The sequence below is a fragment of the Hylaeus anthracinus genome, unplaced genomic scaffold (assembly GCF_026225885.1).
Source record: "Hylaeus anthracinus isolate JK02 unplaced genomic scaffold, UHH_iyHylAnth1.0_haploid 3, whole genome shotgun sequence".
NCBI classification, from domain to species: Eukaryota; Metazoa; Arthropoda; class Insecta; order Hymenoptera; family Colletidae; genus Hylaeus; species Hylaeus anthracinus.
In genome coordinates, this window is record NW_026535284.1 from 14,474,965 (window position 1) to 14,492,928 (window position 17,964).

The window sequence follows — 17,964 nt, forward strand, 5'->3', positions numbered from 1 at the left end:
GGGTAGCCTTATCTACCTAAGGCCCAAGTTAGCCTAGGTAAACAAGCATATATCCAAATTGTACATGTATTACGATTAGAATACTCGTTCGTAATCTTTCCGAACTCGCAAGAATGTTAATCAACGATAACTTACTCTGCTTGATACTACGAACTACCTATCTACCTATTTAACATATCGTGTAAGTGGAACGTTTTCTTATTGAATTTACCACCTCGATACTACCAGGAATGTTTAATCTCGTTAGTCCACAACTACCTCTACTTTACAAAGCGGTAATTAATTCCATTGCGTCGTATTAGGTTATGAAAGACCAGGCTGGATATTTGTGGGATAATTGGCTGCATCATCGATAAAAATTAAATTAAACGGGGGATAGATTATTACGGAAAAAAGAACGACACTGTGGAATCGCTGTTATTATTTAACATTACGAGAATTAACGGTTCTGTAACACTTTTATTTTCACCCCGTCAAACTGCGAAACGAAAATACGCGATTTTCCAACCGGGGACAAACAGGGTGTATGAAAACGAGATGCGAGATAATAAATATAACTAGAAATGCAATACGTGTAATGATATATTTTTTTTTACTTTTCGAAAACAATGATATTCGTTACCGAGCTACAGTAAAAACGTTTGACATAAAAATGAAATTCGTAAAAATAACGACCCGTTATGGATGTAACGATAAAGTGTAGATCGAGAAGACGTAAGTGGGTACCTGGTTTTCGAAGAGAAGATTTTAGAGGGATTCTGTAGCTGCATAGTCAATTCTACCGAGCACAGAGTCATTACTATAATCAAAAGAACGAAAGCACTGATATTGTTACTGAATTAATTACAATTGTTAAACAAAAATTGTTCTTACCCATAGCGTCGAAAAAAAATTGCGCAGGATAAATTCTCACAGCCAAATCCCGCCAATTTCACTGTCAAAGTCAATTCGATTGTTAATTAATGTATCTATGTCGATCTTTACTCTATTAACTTCCTTCATGAAAAATAATTTAGACTCGAAGAAAAAATTTTTTAAATCCATATATATATATTCTGATTTTCAGTTATTCAGTATATTCAGTTCTCGTTAAACAACATTTATTAACAAATGTTGTTTGACTTTTTTTCCAAATGTACCAAAGATGATTCTAGATAAAAACCAAACTATCTATCATTTCTTCCTTCTAAAAAATTAATCATTATCATTTCAAGTCCTATTTTCTTCCAATTATTGGCAAAAAATAGAAATTAGCATTACTTAGAAGTATGAAAATTTCATTTAGGGACTTTTCAGTCCGCTTCACATCGATGCATCAAGCGTGATTTCCAGTTTCGGCCATCTTGGAGATTTTAGTTCGTAATTCGTCCGCGCGAGGTAAAAGAGCGCCAGTGGTCGAATTTAATCGCGCAGACTCCGGAAAAATAATAAACAAAAGGAGCGATGGATCTTTTCCACCGAAGCTGCCCGATAATGTATCGTGTCGTGTTCCTGTTTGTTTGAGTGTTTTTACGCGTGAAACAGCATCGCGGGGTGAGTTTACGTAACAGAGGATTACATACCGTCCCGATAATGTATTGCGTCACGAAAGTAATCGTTTCGTTTATATTCGTTGGAGTATTCGGTGTGTAAGCTAGACGCACTTTGAGGTTATATTGACAATCTACGATGGTCGAGCAACGAGAGAGTTCCAACGCGTCTGGGATGTTATGAAAATTGCTCCGTTTCGATGCTCGACGTCCATTATCGAACGTATACGCGGTGCATTCGAGTTGAAAATATACTTTTCTACATTTTCCGAGTACACCAGTACGTTAAAAGAGTGCCAGCATGCGATTTGACGCATTTGCTCCGCCACATTTGTTGTTACGAATTTTCAGCCGCTCCTTCTATCGCTCCTATTTACAGTTGTGTCGTAATGGTTACTACAAAACTGCTGATACTCTGTAACCGATCGTTTTCTTCGTTGTTTTAAAGAGACTCGCAAACGTTGGTGTTCGTAATTTTTTTTTATTCGAGGTAAGACTTTATCGTTCACGATACATAACGAATTAGACTCCAACAGACACACAATTCTTAAATAATAGTAGCGAATCAGTTTTGTTAACGAATTTTATTTTTATATAACTCTTGTATTGATTTAAATATACATACAGTTATGACACTCACACAGATGAAACTTCAGTGTCGGCATGTGACACTAAACTTCAGTACAAATTTATTTTCAGTTACGAAATGACTGAGGGTGGCGTAACAAGAATGAAGCGCAATGGCGCTCGTCTCTTCAGAAACCCTCCTCAGCCCCATATGTGCATACAAGATTATATACAGGTACAGTTTTATACAATATGTAATATAATAATATTGCAATTATATATTTTCTTAAGATGTTTCAATCCGGGTCAGAGTTAGAAGTTAGATGGTTTGTTATTTCAGGGCACTACAGTTCCATGTTATGTAAATGTTTTATCTTGGGAAAAAATTACAATGCCATTGAAGTCTTCTGTACCTGTACCACTTTACGGAGGAATGAGAGTACGACCACCGCGTACGAAAGCCGAAGCTGTTGTCTTCGCGGTAATGACTAATCCGGGATATCTTCAAATTAATGGCAAAAATGCTACAGACCCAAAGGTAGTTTAAATACATAGCTGTAATATGTACAACTATTTATGAAAACTAATTTTCTACGTTGCTTTATTACAGAAGCGTTCCTGTTTAATAGAACTTTTACTAGACTTTGTCGAAACGGTGAACGCAGGAGTGGTTTTTACACGACAGTATACGATATTAAAGGACCGAGATATTACCGGCGAACTGAAAGATGTTTGGAACGCGGTGCAAGCCAGACGAGATTTGGAGCAACCTCCTCCGCAACAAGAAACTTGGATCGACGCACAGCCACCTGTCCCTCAGTATCCTCAGTATCAAGATCATCAACAACAGGAGTATACGTCGCAACCTCCTCAATATCATACGAGTGTAGCTTTTGGTAGGGCAATGAACAATGGAGGTATGCACTACGAGAGCTACGGTTATCAATCTCAGACCCAAGTGATTCCTCAGAACGATCAGATGTATCAATCTAGAAGAATTGTACAAAAACAAAACTGTCCCGCCTACCCAGCCAGAGAGTGTCACATGTTGTTTAGACGAATGGACACTCTGTATAGCTCTGTAGATTCATACGTACATCCGAACCCCAGTCTTAATTACGGTCCACCGGCAAACACGAACATCAATCAGAATATGAATACAAACCTAGCAGTACCTTACCAACAGAATATCACGTACCAACAACGAATGGACGATAAGATGCACATGGATATGCGCAGGATGCAACCGCAACAGCAACAAATACACATGAATCATGTACAGCCTGTACCTCAATACGAACCAGCGGCGTCGTTCATCTCTCAAATGACCTCGTCGATATACCTTCAGAAATTAGGAAGACCGCACTTGGATTTCGGGCAGAAGAACAACGGAGGCAAGAGACAAGTAAATTCCCCGACTCATTCCAAACAATCTTCCTGTACGAATTGTCAAAATAAAGATATATCCGACAACGGTACGAAACCAAAAAGCCCTGTCAAGGTCCTCCAGCGAGAATTACCATCGACCAATCGACAAGACGCGAATCATCACGCATTCACAGATAAGGTAGCCACGGAAAAAAATTCCGCTGAAGAAACGAAAAATGTGCAGGTCACGGATTTGGACGAAGAGGTTAAAAAGGATGACGAGTCCGATGGCGAGCTGCTCGACTCGTCTAGGAAATCAAATGATACTCGTACTTCAGATCCCCTGTCGACGACTACAGGACAAGACGCGCCGAATACCTCCGAAGATGGACATCCTTCAGAGGAGAAACTGCACGAAACGAAACACACGGATGTTCCGAACGGTCAGAACTCATCCGAACAGAAGTATCCGAAATCAAAGGCTATCATAATAAAAGGCAACAAGCACAAAGAGAGTACTTCGAAGAAATGTCTTCAGAACTCTGCCAGGTATATGAAGGTTTGGCGAAAAAATGTCAGACAATCAGAACTCGACTGGACAAATCACAAGGGTAACGCCAAGACGAACGGCGAGAACGAAGAACCGCAGCAGGGATACACGATATTAAAGAAATCAGACTCGATGACACACGAAGAGGTAATGAGCGAATTGGCTCAGATATCTATTCAAGACTGCAAAGAAGCGACCGAAGTTAGTCCCGTGCTCTCGTGATAGCCTAGTTCGTAGCTAGTACAAGGTACAAGGGCTCGAGGCTGAGAGGAGCAATGAATTCAGTGTAAATAGATAGAACGTTAACCAATAAAGAAGTCAGGAGGATGCAGACGCTAAGAAGGGGACTCGAAAACCACAATATATCTGAACAAAATATGTACCTAAATATCAGGACGTGCTTTCGTTAAACGCCGTTTAGTTTCCCGACGAATCCATTCGTCTTCCTTCGCATAATTTCGACGAGACGGATCGTATAGTGAGAGTTATTCGAGTAACAGAACCTATTAGTTTAAACGTCGATGAAAGTGATAATATCTACCTTCTCCGAACGATACAAAGAAACTTGTGACGGAAGATCTTACCACTGGATTTATCAGCAATCGTCGCTAAACTCTAAACAAGTGCAGAGGATGTTCACCGTGATAACGATCTATGTAAACAGTTGCATGCTAAAGCGATTAGACAAAATAATACGCATATTTGCTCGCCACGGTCCGTCAAAGGATTGTTGCTTCCGATAATTCATATCGATGATCTTCGAGTGAGACGAATTGATATTAACTATATGATAGTGATATGCTGTTCGAAAGAGACACCGTCAACGTTACTATGCCGGATGCACGAAAACAAATCGCAACCTATGATTTTGGATTTGACCAGAATACGCGTCCGAAGTGGTACAGTCTCGAATCTACCGTTTGCTGGAAAAAAAACCCAATTAGTATGTATAACGAAAAATATTGAATCGTTTCCATAGGTTAGTCTCGACAAGACAGTTTCACGATGATGCAACAGTCGGTCGTCTCGTACTTACCTACCCATGAAACAGTTAAAAGAATTCCAAAACATATATCGCTGGTAGTTGATTATTCGATGAGTATACGCTACCAGAGATCATTATTTGCTCTTTCATGATACACGTTAAAAATTGAAGGATTAATAGATCTAGGAGCAGCTATATTGAAAAATTAAATGCTTCTGAAGTCGTTGATCCTTCCATTTTTTAATTAAAGGAATTACCTATTGGAATTATACCGAGTGGTGCAGAATATAGAGTACTATATCATGGAATATACTACGTATTAGATTTTGAGAATAGCTTTTAAGAATCGTACTCGAGTCCTCGTTTACACGTCAGTGCTTCCTTACGAGGACATTCTCGTCTTCTTTATTTATCGTAATCCTGTAAGATCTCGCGCGTAGAAGGGGACCTCGAATACGCGTGTGAAGACTAACGAAAAACAAGAACAAGTTCGTCCACTCGGTACAGTCGATGGTTCTGTCGCCGCATTCTATTGTATGCCATAGTTTATTAGCTGCAAACAAAACACAGGGCTGCCAAATCTTCACGAATTGTGTTAAATGATGAGTGAGGAAAACGTAACACAAACAATTTATTAATTGACCAGCTTCTTCTCGTCGAATCTGTGCTGCTAGCTGTTACATAACAAGAGTACGAAGAGTGTGAGTTCTTTTTCGTTGCAAACAAAAATTTTATCTTAATTGTACAGGGTATTTAGAAAGCGGTTTTAGGATTCTTCTTTTTAATGAAACACAAATGATATGGAATACATCCGAGTTTTACACAAATTTTTACACCAGTTTTTAGACACTTTAATGTGGGAGATGATGTGACTGACAGGTGTATTTTATTATTAAAAACTTTTTTTTTTTTTTTTTTAACCTTTTTATCGTCATTCGATACTTAAAATCTACCAAACACTGTTACGTGACAGCTTTCAGCTCGCCTAAGAGGCTTTCAATGATTCATGAAAACAGATATGAGCAATCGTTCGTTTTGTCGTTGGTCAAAGTTGACAGAAATTCTCACGGTCAATTAATAAATTTTGCTTATATCACTATGGTGCGTTAGTTGTATCGAATTACCGCGAGGCCTCTGTAAATTCGACGTGCCGTTTTGCATTCTAAATGAAACACAAAGCATCGCTGCCACGAAAAGAAAAAAAGGAAAAAAAGACGACAGTGTCGCGTCGATTTATTTAGCATTGTTAGGCCAGCGTCGTGTCGTGCGTTCGCGCGACTTGAATTTGCATGCTTTACTATTTTAAAACAATATACCCCCGTGGATCGTTTACAGTCGGTATAGAATTGAAAGACAAAAAAAAAAACAGTATCAAAAAGCGAACAATACAAATGTCAGTGTGATTTGTCCATGCAACTGAGCCAATTCTAACCTCAATACCCGTTTCTATTGTTCTCCTGATTTCTGAACACTATTTACATTTTGTTCTCATTACTTTCTTTTTTTCTCTTGTTTAGTGTATTCGAGGTGCTTTCGTTAGTAAGGTTAAGATCTCAGCTCGTGAATAAATTAGTTTATTATCGATACGTGGTGGGAAAGGACCAATCCGCAAGACTGGAAGATAACGATTCCCAAAACGAGCTGGCTCTCGGGTGAAAAAAAGATAATTTATCATTTACAGCTGATAAGACGAAGAATAATATGAACGTACTCTGTCAAAATGATTCTATCCTTATTACCGTGGATGTCATGAACGCACAAAGCTTTCAATTAATTAGAATACGCATTACAAATCCGATCTATCAATCGAAAGTCTCTTACCATTTTATCTGTATTACTAGTCGGGCTTTATATGGAGAGAATCATTCGAACAGAGTTGTAGCTTTCGAAGCATTCTTCTCAGCTATCGATGATACTTGATTTTCTTTCTTTTTTTTTTTTCTTGTTTACTCTCCCTCGCTCTTTTGCTTCTCGACACTGCGTGAAACGAAAAGGAAAAGAAAGACACGATCGTTCTTCTCGTGAAAATTATAACATACCGACGAGGAATATTAGAACGAAATGTTCGGACGTTCCGTAGGCGAGATGATTGATAACGCCACACGTATGTACATGTACGTACTACGCCTATACAGGATTTTTCCTTGTTTTTTCTTTTATATATCTACACAACAGCACATAACGAAGCATTACGGGTTTTTTATGCTTAATCGGAGAGGACGCAAAAAATTCTCTATTTTATTATTTTTTCAAAAGATGTTACATTTTATATCACTCAGCGTCATCAATGCGTTGCTTTTTTAAAAAAAAAAAGGAATCAAATTGTAAGTTGCTCGTTAGCGATTTATCGTAATTAATTTAGCAGTAAGTCTTAGTACGCGCAATCAATTGTCATTCCTCCATTTTGTTTTGTTTTTTTATCGCTCTAACTAGTTCAATTAATTTTCGAATGAAATACTATACTTTCTTTTCCACGCGAGGTTCTAATTTCTTCGAAGAGGAGCGGATTCGTACACGCGAGAGAAATTCGTATCGCGCCTCAGGCTGTTTAGTCAATTATTTTTTAAAGGTTAGTAAATACGTCGAAGATCGTTAGGTTCTCGATACAAAGCTCTTCTTAATTTTAACGAATATTCTATCCCTCTTATGTTCTTTTATTTGAAGCGCAGTTCTGAGCGGCTTGGCCCCTTCTTTTGCCAAACACATCCCCAAAGTCCCTCCTCTCATTATTGTTAATAATATGTATTCAGTATTCGCGTTATTTTAGATTATTATTATTATTATTATTGTCAGGTATATTCTGGTTTATTATATCATTATTACCACGAACAATGTAATCTATTATTCTATAATACATGGTTTTTCCAAAGCTCGTCAGACGTTCTTCATTTTTCAATAATTACGTTAACTAATGACGATCTTGACCACCATGACATCGTCCCATGCCGTTTAATATCATTCACGTTAAAAACACATACGTAGAGTGAACCCTACAATCGATGTCGCAAATTTGGTAGCTGCATACTTTCACCAGTGGACGAGTAAAGCAAGATCACAAGCAAGAAACTTTCCCTTTCTGTTTGGACGAAACGCAGCGAGCGTTTCTGTTCGTTGCTCGTGGGATATGATTAAAGTTGGCATTAATACAATAACAGATTTCGCGAGAAACGAAAACAGCGTAACTGGTGTCCAGAAGATAAAAGCAGATGAAACTTGTATTCCGTCGATATCGTGGTAGTTACCAACTCGCTCAGGCGGTAAGCACTAGTATCGAGGGGTTTCCGACTGGTCTAGTTACCGACTGTTCTAGGTACCTTTGGTACCTAGGATATCGAAGAATTGCTCGCGACTTCTTACACTTGTGTACTTGTGTAGTCTGATAGAGATAACAGTGTCGTCCTGTGGAGGTGTCGAAGACGTTATAAGAAAAACAGAGCAGTAACAATCGTGTTGAGGAAGATAAAAGAAATCATGGTTGTGTGTCATGATTCTTATCGTCCTCCATCGCCTTCATCCCTGTTGCTGTGTGAGCACATCAAAGAGCGAGAGAAAGAGAGAGGTTACTATTCATAGACTATTCATAAACCTCTGTCCTTTATTGTGTTCTTCATCCGCCCGTAAGAGCGCGCAATGTACCTGTGTTCCGCATGCATGCTTCCATCGTCGTGTGCCCTCAATCAGTACAAATTAAATTTTGTGTGTGAACCGTTAATATTTACCATGGGAAAAATTGTGTCCATGTGCGCGAGGAGAAAGCAGTTTCTCCCAGTGACAAGTACATCGTATCGCGTTATTTTCTTGTGGATTGTGATCGATACCTGGATTAAGGATATCCGTCGAAAACAGTTACCCAAAGGGTACCTGCACGTTCCTATGGTATGTTTAATCTTCCCTTAACCTTAAAATGACTGCCAACCTCGACCTCTGTACCTCCAAGACTCGATTTCTTTTTTCTTTTTTTTTTCTAATTCTCAGCCCATGTACGGACTCTATTCCACGAACGTGAGATTCTCGATTGTCAAGGACTAACAGGTGGTCTGCGTGGACCGTTTCACGCGGAGATTAAGAACATTACACAGGTAACATTAAAACGTCGGAAGGAGGAAGGAGTGAGCGAAAGGTAGGAGGACGTTACCTTTCCCCGAAGATGTACGGTAGAAACCAGTTTCTTTCCTTCCCTTGTACTATGCGTTACTGTTACGATCGGTGACGGTACGCTAGACTCGTTGCTCGATGGCGTATTCCGTTCAAATAGCGATAAGCTAGACTTGGCCGATGCCTGTCCGGTTTAGCGATTCCCTCAGCAACGCAACTTTCACGGTGAAACCACGCCAGTTGACGGTGTAGTGCACTCGATGGCAGTTGCAAGTTCATCGTAGAATCACGTCCGTGGATCTATCGAAACGGAAATATGAGTATCGAGCGCGTTGAGAGCTACGAGGATGATCTGACAGGTCAGTGTTCATCTTGCCAAGTTCAGTGAACCAGTTATCGCGCATTTTTAACGAGATTAACGCAGTTGTTGTGCACTCGGCGAATCGAATTACGCGCTTTGTAGTAAGGGATGTACATCTTTGCGAAAACTTTCAAATACTCGGAGCTATTTTGAACAATTTTAGGAAATTGATTGGACGTGGATTTATTAGGGGCGAGAAGGAAATTAGGTGTATTCGAGATTAAATTTACGTTTGCATCTATCGCAGTCGGACAAATGAGTGGTCTTGATACTTCACCGACCGGGTGATTTTGTCCTTTTTCCATGGCAACCAGAATTTTATTTTTTATTAGTAAGGTAGCATTGTGTGCTCCCTTAATTTGTATATCGTGTACGACTGCATACAAATGCTTGAAAACATCATTTTAAAAATGTGGAGGTTACGTACTCGTTACGTGCGTAATTAATCCGCATAACCCAATTATTATCACGCAAGCAGTTTGTCGTCTATTATTTATGTAACACTTAATTTCTCGCGTTGTGCCGAGTTACGAGAGCGATTAAGATCCACTTTGAACTCGGTAGACAAAAAATAATATCATCAATTTCTTGTAGTCCGAAAGGAAGGCCTAAAAAAAAGATCGTCTTATGAGACGACGTCGACATTTTAAACGATTACTTAAAATTCATAGAGAATTTTTTTATCCTTGAAGTCGCTGACACTATTCCGAGGAATTAATCAGCGAGAGACATCCTGGTTGCAAACGAGTTTCTTCGAGATGTGTAATACTTTCATATATCTGCCGAAAATTCCCTCGTTTCGAACCTTTATCGATTAATGATTCTCTGCCGTACCGAGCGGGCTATAAGTTGCGATTTACGACGTCGAAGCGAAATTTCAGCAGCCATTTTAATGGCACGACCCATTACGATCGTTAACATCGCCCGTCCACTTGGCAGAGGCTGCTGGTTATCATCGAGCGTCACTTAACATCTCGTTTCGCGTTTCTCAACGTATTGCACACAGGTTCTAAACATGCAGCGTCCAATGAAAGTACGAATAGAAACGCGGCGACCTCGACTCACTTTCATCGTTCGAGCTTCGCGTGCAATAGGCGTGTGCACTTGTGCAGCTTCGGATAGACGGCTAAGACGACAGCAAACTGTCGGGAATTATTACCAAATACGGCCGAAAGCTCTATTTAAATTTAAATAATGAATAGGAAATTGATCAATGAACATTTTTTTTTTTTTTTTTAATTAGAGGCTTCACCTTTTTTGTTCGAGGGTACAATGTGTAACAAAATAACTCGGCGAAGTTAGAAATTTAAATGCATCCTGAGATAAAGAAAAAAAATAATAATAACTCGGTCAATTGTATGGATACAATTTTTTTTTTATTTTTTTTTTTTTATTTTATTTGGTGTTTAGTAGATAATTATCCGGAGTTTAGGAAAAGAGTCGAGGTTATGGTATAGTTATTACGGCGGAGTGAAAATTTGATCGGATGAAAGGAACAGACAGGAATCGACAGAGGAATCGAAACGTGGCTCGGTGAAAGTAACATCAATTTTTACGCAAGGACATCGATGACATAATCTCGATGATCTAACTTTCTAGAACACGTGTCTAGAGTGTAAACGCGACGAAATAGTTTCGATCGCGAGCTTTTTCGAATTTCAATCTGAACCGTTGCAACGTCCACGAGGAGGTCGTTATCGTTGGTAGATGCGATGGAAGCAGAAATGTTTTAGTACAGAACTTTAACTAAGAAAGAATTATCGAAAGTAACATCGTAGTAGTACCACTTGCAGTTATTAATCAAACAAGAGCAATGTTGGTAGAAGGTGGAATAGCTCAGTTGGGGAAGCGTTCGCCTGCCACCCCAAGGGTCCCGTGTTCGAATCCTCGTAGGTCGACAAAATTTTTCACCCATTTTCTAACACGTACGCTTAATCTTCGTCACGATAGACGAAGGACGCGATCCTTCGAAGCCTCTCTAACCATTTTTCTCTCTAACCAACAGCCTATTTTCCCAGGCTATCCGCAAATGCATCTAACACAATGTGCTCGATCGAGGCCCTCGTTGTATATTAGACTTCCAGCGTCGATTTTCTCATTCACGTCGCGTCCACTGCACAGATGTATCCACTTTCGATGGCTCTGAATACCAAATGAATTCCGTCGTATCAAATCGTAAGATCACCCACACGCGGTACGTGCCACTTGTACGGGCTCGTGTTTTACAAATTCCCCGGATCGTAACGACCACTGCAGAGCATTACGTGAGGATGTTCCGCTCCTGGGCCGTCTTTGATCGCTATTATGTCCAAAACGAGCCCCTGCGACGCGAAAGCGAATCGTAGAAAGCAGCGAATGTTAATTACGAAATGCAAACCTGAACGAACGGTAGAACGCGATCGGGAGTAGTCAATGAATTGTTGTCTGGATTCATGAATTAATCATGTTCGTCGATCGATCATTGATCACGTTTGCTGATTACTCGTTAATCGTTTCGGATCGTATTCGACCCAACACTGATTGATAAGGGTGTATCTGGTATCGCGTGCGGCGACGCCAGGTGGAACACGGAGCCTCGATACTGGAGAAAACAAAGCTTTGAAACTCGATAGGTAGCCGTGGGATCCAAATTCAGGAGATAGTATACCAATAGGGATGAATATAGACGTTGCGGAGATCAAGAGGTCCAAACTGCGGGTTCTAAAGGTCCTCAGACTCCTCAGGAGTCTCTAAAAGAGATTTAAGATTCAAGCGTCGACGAATCTTCTAACCTGTTCTAACATTATTTTAACATTTATTCTCCTTGTTCTCAGATGTCGTTGAGCAGAGGCTGCAGACGCTGCTCAAGGAAGGAGCAAACAGTTTCATGAACCCAGAATGGCTGCAACCGGAATTACCGCCTTTCTTCGACGCGAAGAAGTTTTCCCTCGGCCAGAGGATGTTCAACAATAACGTTTTCACCATGATGGTCGCCAAGCTCTGCGGGCTGTTATGCTTGTTCGCTATACCGTCGATCAGAGCTGTTTTGCTCTTCACCAAGCAGAGCTGCACGTCCTGCGCTGCGTTTCGCAGATACGTGTCCACGATTCTGCACACTTGGGTCTGGTACGAGAAGAAACCAGTTGTAGAGAAAAAGTAAGCGTACTTGGCGTTTGTGACTGATTTATGGATTCGTGACACTTTCCATTTAAATTCTATTCGTTCCTCTCTTACAGATTATGAAGTTAAATTATGAGTTATGTTAAAATCGGCAAGTGTTCGACGACTCTCGCGCAAGCGATGTCTGCCAGGAGTATCAACACAAACATTGAGCGTTAATATGTTAATTCGGAGTCTGGTACTCGCAAGGACTGCTTCGCAACCAGGAATAGTGTAACTTCCTTGGGCATCCCGTGCGTTAAGCCGATTTGTGACTCAGAAACGTGATACATGTTCGGAATAGCATTCGCTTTAAATAGATTCTATTCCCATTGTCTGTTGCTATTAATAGGGGCAACGTTTTCGCGTCGACTTTCTTCCGAGGCTGTCGCACTTGCTCCGTTTTCGGAAACAAACACCGATGCTGCTTTTTATTGGCAGCGAGAATTTATAGGAAAAATAGTACGGGTGCCTCTGCGAATTATAGATTTACAGCAGGCGTTGGGGGAAAAAAAAGAGTCGAGGAGCCGCGGTGCGAAGCGACAAAAATATCCTGTCGGGTAGAATCGGGTGTCTCATTGGCATTCGAGGAATCGAGGCGCGTGCAGATTCGGTATTTTAATCGATTTATCTTGCCGAATGTATTCGCCAGTAAACGTGCCTCTGAATAAATATTATCGCAGGCCTGGAAGACACTGCAATATTCGCGGAATACCTGTCGTACGTGAATGTCGAATGAATTCATTAAATTAGTCGTTGATCTTGCTGTTCTGGAAATATTATTTAACCATAAGTAATTATAGAGAAATGTCCAACATTTGCGTTCGCATGTAACAAAGAGTCTCCGATGTTGTTGCAGGTTCCTGGACTCCCTGAGGATCGTGCGGAAAAAGCACTGCGTGGCGTTTCGCAGAAGCTCGGACGCTGGCCTCGACAGAGTCTCGCAGCTGGATATGGCGTTGACTCAGTTCGGTTTCGTAGGGTTCACCCTTCTGGGCGGCGACTATCTCGGGGTGAATAACAGCTTCGACGAACTCGAGGGACTGATTCACTTCTGGCGCGTGGTTGGCAGCATGCTGGGAATGGAAGACAAGTGCGCATCCAGTCCAGCTAATTCCGTTCTTCGCGCCTCCCTTACGTCCTCAATGTATACTTAATTATTCTTACTTTCCGCAGGTACAACATCTGCTCAGGAAGCGTCGAAGAGACCCGCGCACTCTGCAGACGACTCCTGGACGAAGTCTTCCTTCCGTCGCTCGCCAGGGATATCAAGGAGTTCGATGAGATGAGTCACGCTCTGATAAAAGCTCTCTGGCCCATGAATCCTTACATGGATTCCACTGCCTTCGTCGCGTTCACCCTTACACTGGCGTCCTCCACCGCCACGAATAACAATCACTCGTTGAAAATAGGTAAGGGTCCACGAACATACGGAATCCACGAGATCTGAATCAATCACTGTTTTCAGATACGTCGAACATGTCGTGGTACAGTAAATTTATCTTTAATCTTCAAATGATGACCCACAAGTACCTGCTGGCTAGCGCGAATTGGTGGTCGTGGATCTTCAGAGCGTACTTCAACGGGCAAATGCGACTGGCCATGTATCTGACCGAGAACTTGCCGTTCCTGGCGTTCTGGAACTTCGGTATTAAGAATTCTTACGTTAATATTTATAATTACCGCGTCATGTGAGCTAGAGTTAAGGTAGAACCGCCGGCGGTAGACGGGTTAAACCTTTCTACCGGATGGCGTCAGGAGACAACGAACATACGTTAAAGTAGTAAAAGAAGAAGTAGACTATAGAGACGAAGCTCAATGTAGATGATAAGCGTAGGATAAAAAGAATCTTTTGTACGGAATTGTATAGTTAGATTTAAGCCTTTAAGTACCTGCGGATAGAATAAATCCAGCGACAAGTAGAAATTACCTTTTAAGCCTTAATCGTACTTACATGTTTTGTAATACAACACCGCGCGTAAATACAAATACAGCACATTATCCGATCCTAATACTCGGCGCTGATCGTGCTTACCGTACCCCTGCACGACTGTGTTAGTTACATATTTTACGTATCTACCTTCGCAGCATTAAATTATCAACTAGAGTGTTCACGAATCGATCGGCCATGGTTATAATTTACCCACGAGCGAAATTGGTCCCGAAACGAAGACAACGTCGCATCGGCCGTTCTCGTTAGCTTTCACGGAAATCCTTCAAAGTACGCGATACCTCTCCGCGATTTCATAATTTTAGAGGAGACTGCCTTATCTCTCGCGCCATGGCGTCTGGTGAGTGTTCCGTCAGCAGGCGATAAAAAAATGCCTCGACGAAGATCATAATACCGTCCTTGAACTCTCCTCGCCAATATTGATCGAACGGGATACGTTCGGCATCCGTTTTTCGTTCGCTGTTAGGCTAATTCAGGCGAGGCAGACGCGAACGTCTAATTAAAAGGTCGACGTTAATCGAATCAAAGGTCGACTCATCTGAAACGAATCGACCTAGCGTAGGAGAGCTTCCAGGACAGAGTCAATTAATCTTAGATACGTTCTGGACATCGTCACGTGCCCGATAAACACCGCGGCGACGGAACGAATGGGTTTCGCGACAGTGGCGTGACTTACTTTCGCGGGCCCCGGGTCCAAACGGAGTTTACGTTTATCTTTGTATCTTGCCTCTGGCGTGAAGCCTCTCGCTACGATGAGGAATCGCAGGTGGCTCGTTGAATGTTTTTTTAACGAGTAAATAACGCGTAAAAAGGCTGAACGACTTGCTTACTTCAATTACTGTCGCGAATTAACTAATTGCGCTTCAGCCTCGGGAAAACATGTTTCTCCGGCTGGGACTTCCGGTCGAAATTATTCTCAATGAACGTGCATGACATCGGAACGACGCTACACCGTCCGTGACGGTCACACCGTTCTGCATCCTTTGCTAAATCAATAAGCAAACATTGTAACGTTTTTACGTTTACGTTTCACGTCAAAAATGAATGTCGATCGTATCCTTATAAGTCGCTGCATCGAGATCAGGATAATTAAATAGGAACTGCTTAGAAGATATTTTCAGGTAAACAGAGGATCAGCTGAAGGGGGAGTCTAGCACATAGTTCCAGAAAGCGGCAACTATCGTTGAATGTCGAGCAACGAGAGCAGCCCGACTAGCAACGTGGTATTTAAAAGGAACGCACGGCTCCCGTGCAACTGCGGATGGGAAGTGAGATTCGGTTACGGCGTAGCGGTCACACTGGCCATCTTCGAGGCTAAGCGCTTCTTCGTGTTGATCTTAGAGATATTCGCCGAATGGCAGATCATTCGATTCGCGGGTGGTCTGCGACCGGTCGTGTTCACCTTAGTGAACGTCAGCTTGGGCCTGCCTACTGCCCTGATCACTGTACGTACCATCAGAGCGTAAGTATTTCGAATCTAGTTGTCTAACGACTTATCTGACTATTTTTTCAATCGTGCATACACTAGATATCCGCTCAAATTGTACTCATCGTCCAATTTCGTTGGAATTACCCGATGTCGTACTCGTTATCTACGTAACGCCTCGTTAACTGCGATTTCTGCCTCGTTAGATATCTCTGCGCTACCCAACAGTATTCCATAAATACTAAAGATAGATCTAACAAATTTTCTTTGTTCAGGCGGAAGGTGCCACGGTGCTGCGCGGAGACGAAACGAGTGCTGCGATGCTTGCTGGTAATAATAGCGATATGCGCGGTAATGAACGCCGCCACGTTGGCCTCGATAGGATATCACATGAGCGTCAGGGAGGACACCCTGGTCGACGTCTTCAACAGCTCCATGCGTCTCTACGCTAGCGCTGTATCGTACAAGTCCGCGATCGACGAAATACAGTTCATCTTCCAATGCTGCGGTCACTCCTCCTACGTAGACTGGTTCCTCTTCGACTGGCAGGTGAATTCCACGAAACTCAAGAAGGGTAACCGCGCGACACGGTACAAAACTGTGAAAAAACGAGACCAGCTCGCGTTTTAAAAGCGTCACGAAAGTCTCGTTCTCTCCGTCAGGGGGTGGACTACGCTTCCAGGGAGGAAATGGCGGTCCAGAGTCCTGTGTCTGACGAGGAGTACAGAGATCGAGGTGTTCCCTTCAGCTGCTGCAATCTGCGCGCAATGTCGCCGTGCGAGCACACGGAACTCCTGGATGGCGATGTCAGGACCATAAACACGAACGGCTGCGCGAAAGTCGTCAGCCCCGTTCTTCTCAGGATCGTCATCGTGGCCTACGTCATGACGAGCACGTTGGTGATCATTCAAGTCTTCTTAGCCTTTTTAATCGCGAAGGTACGCTGCCATTTGCCCCGTTAATTTTTGTTCATAACCTTTGTTATTCGATGGCTTCAATGAGACTGCTCCTAATCGATTTCCTCTATCTTTACAGATTACGCGCAGGCTTTTGTGCGGGACGTGTCACTCGTATCATCTTCCTGCGACCTTCGTCAACGAATCCACCAGCGTATCGTTGGAGGGTACAAGGTAAAACGATCACGAATTTGTGAATAAATACACTCGCCGCGACAGAAATAGATTAAACTTCATGAATCATTCGAGCAATTACAATTAATATCGTATGCTCAATGCGCCGCGTACGATAAGCGGCGTCGGGTCATTAAGCGCGCGGTCTTCATCCGCGGATAAGATAATTCCCGTTCATGCTCGCATCGGCGCTAACGTACCCTTGAAAGTAATTACAACTAGCGTGATGCCCGATCGATCAATTTTAAGGGCTCGGGTCACTAGTCGAAGCTTTAGAAACTTCCTCGCTCTTCAGGGTGTTTCATTTAGATTGGTTCCGTCGTTCAGCGTTACTCCTCAGGAAACAATTTAAATGATACACCCCTTATGTCGACAGATAGACAGATGATAAGCGGGCAACCGTTATCGTTCTCGATACAGCTCTGAAACGGAGGGAGGGAACACGAGCACATCCCCCACGAACTGGGATGCGCGACCCTCGCGGGAAACAAAGAGGCCCGACAAACGTCGCAAGAAAAAAATGAAACTGGTGTCATCGTCGAAAGGCGTTCGCTCTAAAAATAAAGGTGGCGCAGAAGACGACTCGAATTCCTCTTCCACGACGGCGAATTCGTCGCCTGTGAGCAAGTATTCCAACCGAGTTCGCGGGATGCTCGAAACCGCGAAAATTCGACCCAGCGTTCACGAGCAGCACACCATAGCCAAGAAACGCTCACACGGCGAAGACACGCGTTGAAGAAGAGGGAACGTCATCAGGAATAGAACGATAGGTTCAAATACGTTCGAATAAAGCTTGCTTGTCGTCATATTATTACGAATAGATGTTGTAGTGGAAAACTCATTGACGTCACATCATGTAGTCGT

At 42.2% G+C, this 17,964-nt stretch overlaps 3 protein-coding genes across 11 annotated transcripts; all 3 read left to right on the forward strand.

The window, feature by feature from the left end:
- The first annotated feature begins 1,420 nt into the window (after positions 1–1,420).
- LOC128894169 (basic-leucine zipper transcription factor A) lies at positions 1,421–4,245 on the forward strand. Of its 4 annotated transcripts, none has more exons than XM_054155679.1 (5): positions 1,440–1,809; positions 1,909–2,019; positions 2,229–2,331; positions 2,437–2,634; positions 2,707–4,245. In XM_054155679.1, the coding sequence occupies exons 3-5, from the start codon at positions 2,236–2,238 to the stop codon at positions 4,234–4,236; spliced, it is 1,824 nt and encodes a 607-aa protein (XP_054011654.1). In that variant the 5' UTR covers positions 1,440–1,809; positions 1,909–2,019; positions 2,229–2,235; the 3' UTR covers positions 4,237–4,245. The 4 variants fall into 4 exon arrangements, with proteins under 4 accessions (XP_054011655.1, XP_054011654.1, XP_054011653.1 ...); XM_054155681.1 differs by having other exon boundaries at positions 1,464–1,533; XM_054155680.1 differs by lacking the exon at positions 1,909–2,019 and having other exon boundaries at positions 1,421–1,533.
- Positions 4,246–4,812: 567 nt separating this feature from the next.
- On the forward strand, positions 4,813–15,632 carry LOC128894170 (uncharacterized). 5 transcript variants are annotated; one of them, XM_054155682.1, is made up of 5 exons: positions 4,813–4,957; positions 12,269–12,590; positions 13,453–13,686; positions 13,770–14,005; positions 14,062–15,632. In XM_054155682.1, the coding sequence occupies exons 1-5, from the start codon at positions 4,813–4,815 to the stop codon at positions 14,286–14,288; spliced, it is 1,164 nt and encodes a 387-aa protein (XP_054011657.1). In that variant the 3' UTR covers positions 14,289–15,632. The 5 variants fall into 5 exon arrangements, with proteins under 5 accessions (XP_054011657.1, XP_054011660.1, XP_054011661.1 ...); XM_054155685.1 differs by having other exon boundaries at positions 4,814–9,119; XM_054155686.1 differs by having other exon boundaries at positions 4,814–9,078.
- LOC128894172 (tetraspanin-6-like) lies at positions 14,134–17,578 on the forward strand. 2 transcript variants are annotated; one of them, XM_054155689.1, is made up of 6 exons: positions 14,134–14,241; positions 15,656–16,006; positions 16,246–16,519; positions 16,633–16,908; positions 17,006–17,100; positions 17,481–17,578. In XM_054155689.1, the coding sequence occupies exons 2-6, from the start codon at positions 15,732–15,734 to the stop codon at positions 17,524–17,526; spliced, it is 966 nt and encodes a 321-aa protein (XP_054011664.1). In that variant the 5' UTR covers positions 14,134–14,241; positions 15,656–15,731; the 3' UTR covers positions 17,527–17,578. The 2 variants fall into 2 exon arrangements, with proteins under 2 accessions (XP_054011664.1, XP_054011665.1); XM_054155690.1 differs by having other exon boundaries at positions 17,477–17,575.
- Positions 17,579–17,964: the final 386 nt, after the last annotated feature.

Coding starts and splice junctions, on each gene's coding strand:
- LOC128894169 (XM_054155680.1), top strand. CDS start 2,236: ATGACTGAGGGTGGCGTAACAAGAATGAAGCGCAATGGCGCTCGTCTC. Junction 2,332..2,436: donor GCATACAAGATTATATACAG/GTACAGTTTTAT, acceptor TTGTTATTTCAG/GGCACTACAGTTCCATGTTA. Junction 2,635..2,706: donor AAAATGCTACAGACCCAAAG/GTAGTTTAAATA, acceptor GCTTTATTACAG/AAGCGTTCCTGTTTAATAGA.
- LOC128894170 (XM_054155682.1), top strand. CDS start 4,813: ATGCTGTTCGAAAGAGACACCGTCAACGTTACTATGCCGGATGCACGA. Junction 12,591..13,452: donor AAACCAGTTGTAGAGAAAAA/GTAAGCGTACTT, acceptor ATGTTGTTGCAG/GTTCCTGGACTCCCTGAGGA. Junction 13,687..13,769: donor ATGCTGGGAATGGAAGACAA/GTGCGCATCCAG, acceptor TACTTTCCGCAG/GTACAACATCTGCTCAGGAA.
- LOC128894172 (XM_054155689.1), top strand. CDS start 15,732: ATGTCGAGCAACGAGAGCAGCCCGACTAGCAACGTGGTATTTAAAAGG. Junction 16,520..16,632: donor GGTTCCTCTTCGACTGGCAG/GTGAATTCCACG, acceptor TCTCTCCGTCAG/GGGGTGGACTACGCTTCCAG. Junction 17,101..17,480: donor GTATCGTTGGAGGGTACAAG/GTAAAACGATCA, acceptor GTCGACAGATAG/ACAGATGATAAGCGGGCAAC.